At 35.2% G+C, this 12,712-nt stretch overlaps 1 protein-coding gene across 2 annotated transcripts in view; it reads right to left on the bottom strand.

Moving 5' to 3' along the window:
* Positions 1-12,712, bottom strand: part of ATP9B (ATPase phospholipid transporting 9B (putative)) — a 145,915-nt gene that overhangs the window by 88,315 nt on the left and 44,888 nt on the right. For both annotated transcript variants that reach the window (XM_017738617.1, XM_008637125.2), the window contains exon 7: positions 3,024-3,118. In XM_017738617.1, coding sequence (XP_017594106.1) covers positions 3,024-3,118 — 95 coding nt within the window. The remainder of the gene's footprint in view (positions 1-3,023; positions 3,119-12,712) is intronic.

Here is a 12,712-nt window from a genome sequence, read left to right on the forward strand (position 1 = left end):
TGCACGATCCGCCTGGCATGCTGTACAGGAAAGGAACCCAACCGTGTAACTATAAAGACATAATTCTGGACACTGCATTTTGACTTCTTGTAGGGCCCACATAAAAATATAGCTTATTGACTCTATTATAAAGCACAAAATTTATACTTACAGTAAAATAATTTCATAATGCTATTTTTTGTTAGTTTGATATTCATAGCTTGCTTAGACCTCCATACCAATCTCTGAAGTTGTCTATCCACAGAGTTTCTTTACATGACTGATATTCCTGCGTATCACTGTCATTTGAGTAAAGGTAAAAGTGTCTTTGCAGAAATCCAAGAATTACCAATGTGCTTTTCCACAGGAGTGGAAATAGTATTCTGCGATAGGCACTGAGCATTGTTTTCTGTGACAAATATGAGAACCCTTTAAAAACCATTTACATTTGGGTGCATTAGGCTACCATTCCACCAACGTAAGTCACACAGATGGGGCTTAGGAGCAAAGTAGATGTATAACATGAGCACTGCAAACAGTCTAAGACTTGCTGGGAGCAGCCATTTAAAATGAGCTCAATAAAGAACCACTAAGTGTAAGTGGTTTGACCAAACCCCATAGAACAGAAGTTTCGAAGTATTTTAGTTTAGTTGGCAGGAAGTATTACACCCAGCGTCAGTTACTTCAGGATGAAATGTCAGCTTAATGCAAACAAAGCCTTGTCTAGCAAGGGTAAGCGCCAATAACTGAGTGGTGTGAGAAAGGGCAGAGGCACATCAACTGCTTGGTGGCTTTCATATGCTGCTGGTAGCCAGGAAACATGTGTTAAGTGGAAGCAGCTCCTGATTAACCGCACTTATGATACAACTCAGGTTATCACCTACAGCTCAAGAGGGAGAGTATAAAGATCTTGCAAGAAGCCCAAATCAGTTAGAGTGAGGTTAACAGCTCTAAGTGGAAACAACTAAGGAAGAAATGGTTATTATATTGTAGAGTTGACTCCTCTGTATTGTTTCTAAGATGCACAAATAATTTCCTGGTGATATCTTGCCTTCACTCCCCTTCACACCCAAAACAACCACCATCTGAAGCGAACCTTCATGTCGGCAAGACAACGAGGCTGCATGTCCCACCACTCAAATACAGACATCCCAACTTCAACCACTTCTGATTTACCAGTCTAAAAAAGTACAATCATTTAGTTTTCCAAATCATACTGCACAGATTTAACCATAATTTTGTATTATCTCCATAGACGCTTAATGCTGTGTCAAGTCTATTGATAATTGTTTAAAAAAAAATAAAAATCAAAGAACATAATATAAAAATTACAGTACAAAACCTTCATGCTCCACCTAACATGAAAGCTAGAAAGCTAATTCCATACTTTCTTCCTAACAAGAAGGGAAAAACTTCAAACATGGAGTTGGATTTTTAGGAAAAAAAAAGTTAATGAAAAAGGTTTTTTTCTTTTCCAAAGGATAGGGTAGAGAAGCCTCTGCATTGTAACTTTTTCCAGATTTCATCAGCCTCAGTACACCAAACTGTCTAATCTCAAAACATCAAAATTATAACCAGCAAATAAAACTCTGAGGCAGTGCTTTGCACAGTATTTGCAACTGTGGTCAGTGATGTTTTCAAAAAAAAGACAAACAAAACATAACAGCAAAATTGAACATGTGTAACCGTTGGAAAAGTACTACTAAATTAAAAATAAATGAATAAAAGCAAGATAGAAAGTTGACTGTATTTTAGTCAAACACATTGCATCTGTCTCGAATTTGTATATGATTTTCTTTCAATGAGAGAACATGAGAAGGCCATGATTAAATGTTAAGAACTACAAGAAAAGCCTTATTACAAATACCAAACTGCAGGTTACAGAATATTTGTTGAAGTCTGTTCTTGGACCAGAACTCATGACCTGAAGCCTAACTTGGCATCTCTGTTTGGCATGACCAACCTTTAGTTCCAAGCCTTGTTCTCAATCCTCTAAAGTGCAATGTAACTACTTTTTCCTTCTCCTGTCACTTGTGAAACCAATAGTCAGATATGAACACAGGAAAAAACCTCTCCTTTTTGCTAATATGAGTGTGGCAGCAACTCAATTTCTGGAAGTGTAACTGCAGAAGACCTGCTAAGATCTGGCACATAATCTAATACTTTTCCTATTGAGATGCAATATAAACAGTCCACTCAAGGTATATTTGCCTTTAATAAAACACCTAAAAGATTTAGTGTCAAAACACCAGAAATTCTGTAGAGGTAAATTTCCACAAGCTTGTCAATTGAATATGTTGTCAAAGGAGATCTCCGAATACCAAGCCAACTTGCCAGTGTTGTGTAACAGCAAGCTTTCCCAGTGCAAGGGAAATAATTCAGCTTCTTGTAAAGGAGACTTTTATACAATTTCACATTTGCTTTTGTAGGTATGTGTCTATTTTGGATGTGTATATATACATGCACACACACCTGTGTCCCTTTTCATGATTTTAGATTTACTTGTGACACAACACATATATGCACTCAAAAGATACCCACATTCAGGCCACTCTTAGAGAGCCCTGCTTGCAAGAACCTGCACATTGCTCCTAGTCAGACCAGAAAGAATGCTGACAACAAAAAGCACTTCACCTTCCAGGAGCAGACTATTGTTTCCCAAGCTCACAAGTAAGTGATTAAAGCAATGGTTCCTGAGACAAGAATAGTTTGCACTTGCAGTCTAACACTTGGTTGAAAACACTGTAACTGTGATTTGCTTCTAGAGAGTGTGAATCTCAGTGTGGACAACACCGAGAACCACTAAGTTAAAAGATAAAAATCCAATTCTGACTCAGTTTCTTTTCAGTTGGAAAACCTGGAATATTTGTGTAACCAACTTCTTGTTCAGCATCCAGTGGAATATCTGTTGTCTTATTTATTGTAAAAACTAAGGCGCCGGTAACAGGTATTTTTCAACACTTACGTAACTGTAACAATCTTTTAGATAACAGATAAATATATGCACATATAGAAGATAACTTAAAAGCAAAGAGAATGCTTACCCCCAAAGCTGGCAATCTTTGTGTGCAACTGACAGCAACCTTCAGTTTCCAGTCTGTTTCTCCATCCAGCTGGTCAGTTCGAATGAAACATGAACCTTGAAGTTACAAAGAGACATCAAATTATTATTTTAATTTCAAAAATTCAGTTTGGGTTAAAACATTTAGAAGCGTGAAAACAACACAATTTACAAACATTTTTAAATAAATGTGCAACGTATAAAAGGATTTGTATTTTGGAGTGTTTGTGTGCTTTCTTCCAGGAATGGTTTAGATATCACACAATTTACTAGTTTTTCCAATAAAATTAACAATATGTCTGTTTATGAATGGAGGTAGCTTCTATTTTACAGGTTTCTTCAAAGTTTCTAAACAGGATTTCAAATGTTATCATCATGAGATACAACTCCAACTGGAGTTGAAATAGGTTTAGTTTTATTTCTTCATGCAATTCTGTCACTTGTACAATTCCAACACAACAGAATAATTAACTGATGCCTGTGATTTTTTTTCTCCTTGCTGGTATGACATCACAAACTTTCATTGCTTATTGTCTCCTGGCTTCTCTGAAAAAAAAATGTAAATAAGTCCTTAACATGGACAGCATTCAAAACAACGTGGATCTGAATGTACTATACTTAAAATAAGTAATTTTGAATCATCTGCAACAATCAGTGATCCAAGACTAAAGAAACCTGTCGACACATGCAAAGTACTTAAGATATGAGGGAAGCTCAAGATACAGACTGACATACACTGAAGAGAATCAGTGTGCTGTACAGACAGAAGACCAGTATTGAAGGAACAGAAAACAGAGACCACTGCAGAACCTCCCCTCACCCCCATAACTAGTTTGATACTGTCAAGTCTGTAGTATTACATACATTATTAATTCAAGATGCAAAAAAGACCACACAGAAGCATTGCAAATCTATTAAAAAATACAAAATTAACTACCATTCCTTTTAAAAAGGTGGTAAAATCTTAGCAACACTCTTCACAATTGCTACACTAGAGAAGCCTTAAATATTTCTGAAGTAGTATTTACAATTTCCTTTATACTACAGCTAAACAGTATACACTATTGTTACTGGGTGCTATGGGTGTGAAAAGAATAGATTTTACAAGTTATTCATAAATTTCAACAGACATGTATATAAACACACCCATATTTCCTTCTGTATTTCAACCAATCCAATAAAAACTAAGGAAGTAATTTTACCCCTAGAAGTGATGTGGTAGCAATTAAGTGGAAGGAAACACTGCAAAGGAGTTTATCCAGGTTTGAGTCTTATGACAGACAAGAAGAGAGTCTGCTAGAATGTGTCAAGGCAGTATGTCAAGAAAGGGTACCTACCAGTGAACATAAATTAAGAGGGAGATTATTCTATAGGACACGTGGACCCTGGTGTAAGTAAAGTCTAACAGAACATAATGGTTTATCCATCAAAGCCTGCAAATTAAGCAGTTTCATGAGCTAACCATCTGAAAGGACATGCATGAGAGAGAAGTCACCTGAAATTGTATCTGACTAAAGGGTAGCATTTTTGCACAACAGACTCGAAAGGATCTTAGATGTAACATGTAATCTTAATATAAATATAGCTGTTACATGAAAGCTTCTTTCATGTAACAGCTATATTTATATTAAGTGCATTGTAAATAAACAAACCTTTAAATGTTAATATAAACAGCTCTCAGAAAACATTATCACAACTAAATTTCAGCCAAAGCTCAGAGATGCAAGCTACAAAGCTGTGTCTGAAGTTCTTGAAAAGCTGGTTTTAAATTCTTAACAGAATTCTTTATGGATTTTCTTCTAGAAATAAAATACTATGAAGCACTTTTTGAAGAGTCAGTGACATCCATTGCATTATAATAAAGTGTGAAGTACCTAGGAACACCTAGAAATATCATGATATCACCGCACTTTCTGTCCATGGCATAGATGAGCCTACTCTCCATCATACTTTTCTTGTACAAGACATTTCATGGTTCTCTTTACCCTTGCTGTCAATGGTTGCTCTCTTGCATCAATTTCATTTAGAATTATACTATAGATCAATGCAGTTCAAGACCAGTGTGGCTGCTGTGAATGGTTGACTGCACATATATTCATTTAATAGAGCTCACACTATGACATGTATTGGCCAGCTGCATTTCCTCTTCACTTCAGCAGTTAATTTCATCAATAACTTATCTCATAGCCTGTTTCCCTTTTATCCAGAAAAAGGGACTGCTTTCTGCCAAGTCAGCTTTCAATAGTGATCACAAAAGCAAAACCGAAACAATACAATCCTCTTCTCTACCTCAAATATTGCAGTAGATTTGACTAAGTAATTTTACTTATTCTCTAAAATAACTTGGCTTAACTAAGCTATAAACATGGAAGATTAAATATGTAATTAGAAAGTATAAAAACAACTCTTCACCCCTACCAAAAACCTTGAATTTTTGTAAAACTAAATATTCCCCACTGTGTATTCTGTGGAAGCCACATGTAGCTTAACTTTGAGAAGTATTTGAGTCAGCAGTACACAAAACTTCTAAAATTTAGAGTCTTTTGAAAAAAATAAGTATTCTCATTTTTTCATTTTAAAATGCTTGGAAGCATTGCACCCTCCTCCCCCAGTCACAAAATTAAAACCAAAAAACCCCCACAAAAAAGTTGTAAAAATCATGTTACATACTTCAGCAGAATGCTTTAGGCCAGTGTTAAAAACCTCTTAACATTTCTAACCTGAATATGACTTGCCAGAAAAAAAAGAAATCTCCAAATGATCTATACATGTCAGGAGTTGCATTCCTTCTGAATACAGAAATAACTCTTGAACCTGACAATTATTTTACAGCACACACAGAATGAAATTTTTTAACGTTTGTGCTCCTTTAAGGACACACCATTAAGCATTTTAAGTATTTACCAATCAAAAGTAGCTGTTTACAAAAAGAAAAAACTAAAAAAGAAAAAGAAAAATTTAATTACACACTGGACATGAGAAATTTTCATAAGGCTATGTATAAAAAAGAATGCACAAAATTAAAACTTTTACTTTATACAGTGAGGGACTCAGATGCTCATTTCCCATAACTATACAGTTGTTCAAAATTAGTAGACAAAGTTGTACATTGTGAACATCTGACTTATTTCCATCATTCAAGTGAAAATTTTGGAATTATCTGAATTAGAATTTAAGGTTGATTCAAGGAAATTCCACTGGGCCTAAATAGCTTAATCATTAATCAAAAGTGGTGCAAACTTCATAAGCACATTTAAACTACTTTACAGGTATGTAATATTTATTTAGCCTAATCAGCTGAAGACAGTCAGAAATCACTGTAGAGCAAGTGCATGCAAGGTGGTGCCCGAGTAGCAACTAAACTGATTTTTGAAACCATTTCAGTTGAAACTTTCAAACTTGAATGCTTAGGAAAGTCCTGGGACTACAATTCTGGTTTGCTGGTTTAGCAAGAGCTCAGTTATTTGAGTCCTGTCCAGAATTTACCCTAAGGTTGCTTTTCCATGGAAAAACCGCCCCTCAATACAAAAGATGAAAATAATTTTAAGAACTTGAAATTATGTAACTTCACATTATAAGGATACATTGATAATAATTAACAGACTTCCTACTTATGTTTGAGATGTTATGGATAAAAATATCTTTCGTTACAGCTGTTTTATGTGCTAGTAGAATGCTGAAGAAAAACAATGTTTATTTCAGTAGCTTTTATGGTGTTCTGAAATAGAGATAAAAAAGTTCATCTATGATGGCACTAATTTAGGGCCATGATATGCCTGGCCTAGCTTTGTCAAACAAAGGTACTGTTAATATCAAGTAAGCAGGAAGAATTCTCCTTCCTCAGTGTGTGCTGGACTTAAGGCTTCAGTCAGAACATACCTGAAGGACGTGTACGCATCAAATGCTTCTGGGAATGGTGTACATGTGCACATGCATCAGTGACCCACCTGCCTCTAGGAATCCTGAAGAAAAGGGCCCTAAACAAAAATTCTCAAACTAAATACAGATCATCCTTCGAGAAAGCGGTTTTATTTTCACCTTAAAAAAAGTGCAGGAGAGAGGAAAAAAAAGGGAAAAAATTCTTCGCCAAACCAGAAAGGGAAGCTTCTTAATCAAGTAAAACACAATTACATCATAAGCTTTCTCTTAGTTAATACTATGCACCATCATCAGATAACCTAATCTACATTTTTTTTTACTACTGACCTTGCTAATCATATTTTATGCATTAATTTATTTATATGTGGATGTCTTTAAATTCTTGAAATTACAATAATGTATATGAACTTGTGTTACTATCAAGGACGTAAATTTTATTTTTACATACATACTCCAGAGTATTAAATACAGTTTATAAAATAGGCTTCTGAAAACAAGCTATTACTTGGGATGTTACATATTTTCTTAAATGTATTCTAGCTTCTGGGCTTTATTAAGAAAGTCACTCAGAAAAGAAAATTTGGTGTGTATTAATTAAATTATTTGTTCCTATTTTATTTGATTTGGAAATGTTGTTTCTGTTAAGCAGAAAGATGGATAATTTCTCCTTAAAACAATTAGCTTAATATTCAGTCTGTTTAACAAGTAGTTTTTATAGAAAGTGTATTTAACACAGGAAATCCAAAATAGAAGTATTGACAGACTAAGAGCAATTACTTCACAAAAGTAAAATAATTTATTCAACGTAAAATTGCATCGCCTGATTTTAATGGAAAGCTGTAATGAAAAAAAAATCATGTCATCTTAATTACAATGGGATTTAATATTTGAAATACATGTAGAAAGGAAATCTCAACAGTTGATTTCGTTTGCTGCAGAATCAAACCTTTGTTACATTACATACATTCCTGCATATCATAGACATTTTTCTTTCAGAGATGCTTTAGGCAAAGACTGTTCTGTTGTATACTACTAAACTTTTCTTAGTAGCCTAGTAGTGTCCTTAAATAACCAGGCAGACACAGAACATCCTACCATTTATACAAGTATGACCTAATGTTCTTTGTTAGGCAGTAATACTCTTGAATAATCCTAGACTGCATAATTGAATCCAAATACCTCAAAATGCATGCATTGACTCACAGAAATTCCGTGCAAATCAGACTGAAAATGGCAAGCAAAAAAGTTCAGGTAGAGTAGCATGATGAAAAGAAAGAGCTTTCTCTCTGCTTCCTTCTTGATCATGAAGTCTACTGGCTTTGTTTTTACAAAGAGAAGGTTGGAAAATATGCTAATACTTAAAGCTAAAATATGCTAATACTTGCTTTCCAGGACTGGCCATGTTTCTTGACAAATAGCAACATGAGAAATTAAGATGGTTTTTTTGACATAACAAACTTAAGTATCCAACTTGTCCTGTGTCCAAACTTAATTTTCATTTCCTAGCTCTTGGCCGGAAGAAGGGTCTGAGAAAGCAGTTCTAAGTCATGAGGTGAGATACAAGAGGATTCTCAATTCAGGAAAAAAACCCCACTAAGGAATAACTCATTCTGACTAGCATTAAAAAGCGACAAAGTAAATGACACATTATAAAAGGAGTTCCACACTGCTATCCTTCACTTTTTCTGCTCTTGCTTTGAGCAATCACTTAGAGCAGATCTTGTCTTTGATTATGCCTTTTTAATCAGCATTTTACAAGTGAAATTATTTTTTTAAATATTTCCATTTTTAGATTTCACAAGTACATTCAAATCCCTTCCACAGTCTTACCGCTCAACCCACACATGGTATTTGTTACAAACATCAGTGTACACAGTGAAAAACAGTGTATAAGAAGTTAATTAACACAGAAGTTCTGAAAACTGTATTTAATGTTCTCTCAGAAAAAATTAAAATTAATAGATTTCTGCTTGCAAATTTTTTGCCAATTATCAGCAAGCTTAAAAAGTTGACTTGCCAATAAGGACCAAAGTAAACTTATAGGTATAATTCAAATATGCCATAGCGCACATTTTAATGTTATACTGCAATGAAGATGCATCAGAGGGAAGCAACTGTAATTTAGTTGTATATAGAAGATGTACAGGAATATGTATATTTTACAAGCATATTAAAGACCAGGCACCCCAGTCTTGAAAAGGTATTGTTCTTCCTGCATAAATGCAGGGTTGAATTCCACACTCCATTACAGATATTGTCAAAAACCAATCCTAGAATGTGTGCACTTAAACCAGTAAAAAAAAAAACCATGAAAGTAAATTACATTTACTTTCTATAATATGTAACTGATAAGAATTCCTGTCAGTTATTCTTAAACAGAGATAATGCTAAACCATCACTGCATGTCTGGGTTCTTCTCTGTCAAATCTAAATAAATAAAATTATGTCTGCCTTCTCTCTCAAGAGCTGCATCCAATGAATTTTTTACAAATGAGAACAACAGCTAAAACTAATGCCTTTCAAGCCTCAGCAAAACTGAATTATTAAATCTGTCTACCTATATCCTATTACAGACTACTTATGAATACTTGATTTTATTTTGTATAATTGACAACGGTTACCAGGAAAGGAAGGTTTTAACGGCAATCAAATTAAGATCAACTGGTGTAAGTGACAGAGTGAAGAGCTTGTGTCAAGTGTTGATGAATTAATTGATGGGTCAGTGGGAAACAGGGCACGTGGAACTGCGGTGTCATAAACAGCTTTATATTTTCTGGCAATATTACCAGCCTTTCTGCTTTAAGTGAAAAACATTGAAAGAGATGGGTTACTAGAATGCACCCAGCAAAAGTAAAACTGACTTTAAACACCTAACACCAGATCATTTACAAACAGCTTAATTTTTAAATCATTTATATTACTTAAGTGACTATGTGCATGAAAATTTTAAGCAGATGACAAGGTGAATAGCAGCACCAAGATGACATATTGGAGTACAGAGTTTCATTTACTACTCTAACAAAAAGCTTTCAATTATGATAGCTTCTAAGGGGGAACAAAACCGCAAGACACCTGAAACATCCTAAGCATTTAAGCTACATCACCATGCCAGAGGATGCACATTTATAGAAGACTGATTAAATTAGTTTAAAAGCATTAATTTCTCTGAAGACCAGGGAAGAACTGTGTGCACTTGAGATATTTGATCTGAATTAAGAAACCGATGAAGCAATTGATTAATTGGAATTTAAGCCATCGGTCACTGGATCCATCAACAGTTTCATTTACATTCTAAACAATCAGCTGATGGTCTTATAGGATACCATGTATTAATACACAGTCAATATGATACCCTTAAACTCATCACAATTCCTTATTGACAAGAACTCAGACGTTTTTTAATCCAAGCTTGATCACATTGCATCTTTTTTGAATTGCAGTATTGATTCAGTATGCTTTAAGAATTTTTATCTCTATTAAAACATTATGGAATTCTCAGATATACCAAACAATGTTTCAAGTTAAAATAAAATCTACATTCATATTCACATTCTCAAATTTTAGCTTACTGATTTATATTATTTTGAGATATACAGAAGGATACTCAAAAACATTAATCTTTTCCATTTAATAGGATTTGATGCACCACCTTGCTCCATTATTCTTCTGATGCATACTAGCAATCTCTTTTTGCAGAAACCCAGTGATACAGAAAAAAGATGGTGTGCATTATTTACGTCTTCAGAGTAATGACTAAATCAAAAAGTCTGCCATAGACAATGCTTAGAACACTGAAAAAATTCTCACTTTTCAGATAAAATAAGAATAGTGACTAAACAGCTCCATGATTTGAGAGCTCTGACAGCACAGCAGAACTCACTGTCCCCATCAACCTTCCTAATGCATTTAAGTATTTCTAAAGACCAGTAATACAAAAAATACATATACATCTCAAAGAAGAGTGCTTAGAGAAGACTTAAGGAGCATTTCCTCTTTTGATGAAAGCAGAGCTCACAGAGGAAGGAGGCTGAGAAAAGCATATGGCCAAATATACCAGAATCCACTGAGAGCACGTTTTGCCTCCAAGATTTTAGCAGCAGCAATAATCATCAACGTGAAGGACATTCCATTAACTAAATCAGGAGAAGCAGGAATAAAAGGCTTGGTATCTCATAAAGCTTAAACACAGAAAAGTGCAAGTCAAAGGAGTTGACAAAACCATCAGGTTACAATAGGCATGTGAAAAACAAGAGGATAATTTTTTAATTAAAATTTAGCAGGGAAAAGCACATTCTCCTTTACTGTTGGGAGCCAGGAAGAAACAACAGACCCAGCTATGAAGATTTAACACGGGACTTCATTAAAGCAAAAAGCAGAGGATTTATAATTTTTCCAATTTCCTTTTACTTGGCAGACAGAAGAAGGCTGTGTAAAGCTAAATGGAAACCTTCAATCAGAACTGTAGCTGAAGTTAAATATTTGAGCTAAATTGCATTTAGCTGTGGATACAAAAATGCTGCTAGCAAGGATTTTCTTGCTATTTTTTAAGTCTGTGAGAGACTTCTCTCTCACAGAAGACAGTAGCAGAGTTCTATAAACAATGAAACACCTGCAACCTTGAGAAACCTTGTTTATAGTACAGTAGAAAAATATTTTGACAATGGATGTTTTAGGATTTTAGCCAATCACCCCCAAGGGGTGGCTGATCCTTGGTCCAATTAGACTATGAAGAAAAAAGTCTATAAAGGAGTTTGTAAAATAATTAAATAAATCAATCTTGCTGCACAATTCCTGCCTGCTGGATCTTCTCTCCTCCTCCCTACGGCTGCGGGACATGGTGATACACCCTAGGGAATTTTAATATTTAGCCATCATATATACAAGAGCAGTGACAGCATGGCAACATGGACCACAACAGTTGCATGGAAAACCCAGTCCTCTCAGCTGGGTACTCCTTACAAGACAGGTTGCTCCAAGTTAGGTCTTCTATCACTGGAAAGAGAGCTGCTAGACTGAGGTATTTCAAGTCTATGCAAGTTTCCATTCCAACTCCGGCCAGCCACACATCTCAAGCCCCACATGAAAGTCAGAATCAAATGAACATGTGCAAGCCATCCTTTGCTCATGAATGCATTAAGATAGATTTGAGGATCATTTCTAAATTTTTAGCGAGACAACTCTGAATCTACTTCAAATTGCTCCTCATTATTAGACCTAATAATTAGAACTTTGTAGATTATGCAAAAATTTCTTTTTCACATTAAAGATGAGGCCCACCAAGAGACTTGTTCCAATCACTTCAAAGAATCAAGGTAATACTAACAGCTTTCCCAGTAGAGCCTTCAGGTAAGAGAAGAAAATAAAACCATGCCAAATTCAATAATCTAAAAGAAGAAAAAGGAGACAGTACCTTAAAAAAAACCCCAAACATAATGCATGGTATGACTCTTATGAACAGATACTTTACAGACAACAGATTATAAACTTCTACACAAGGAATTCTTGAACCCTACTGTTGGGGTTTTAGTTTAGTCTTAGTTTTTTCCTGTTAAAGGAATTTTCTCCCATATGCATGTTGCTAGGGGACAAATAGCTGTACTTAAGAAAGACAAAAAGGGGAGTGGGGCGGGCCTGGCTACTCCTTTGTCTACACCTGGGTGTGGGGTCAGTTCGCTCTGAGCGTCCGGAGAGAGAAGCTGCAGAGAAAGGAGCTGCTGCTTCTTTCTTTTTGGCCGTTCTTTCTTCCTGCTGGAAACAACGCCGGGACCCCAAAAGCCGCTTTCCCTGCCCTGC

This window comes from Corvus brachyrhynchos, unplaced genomic scaffold (genome assembly GCF_000691975.1).
Source record: "Corvus brachyrhynchos isolate BGI_N302 unplaced genomic scaffold, ASM69197v1 scaffold146, whole genome shotgun sequence".
Classification (NCBI taxonomy): domain Eukaryota; kingdom Metazoa; phylum Chordata; class Aves; order Passeriformes; family Corvidae; genus Corvus; species Corvus brachyrhynchos.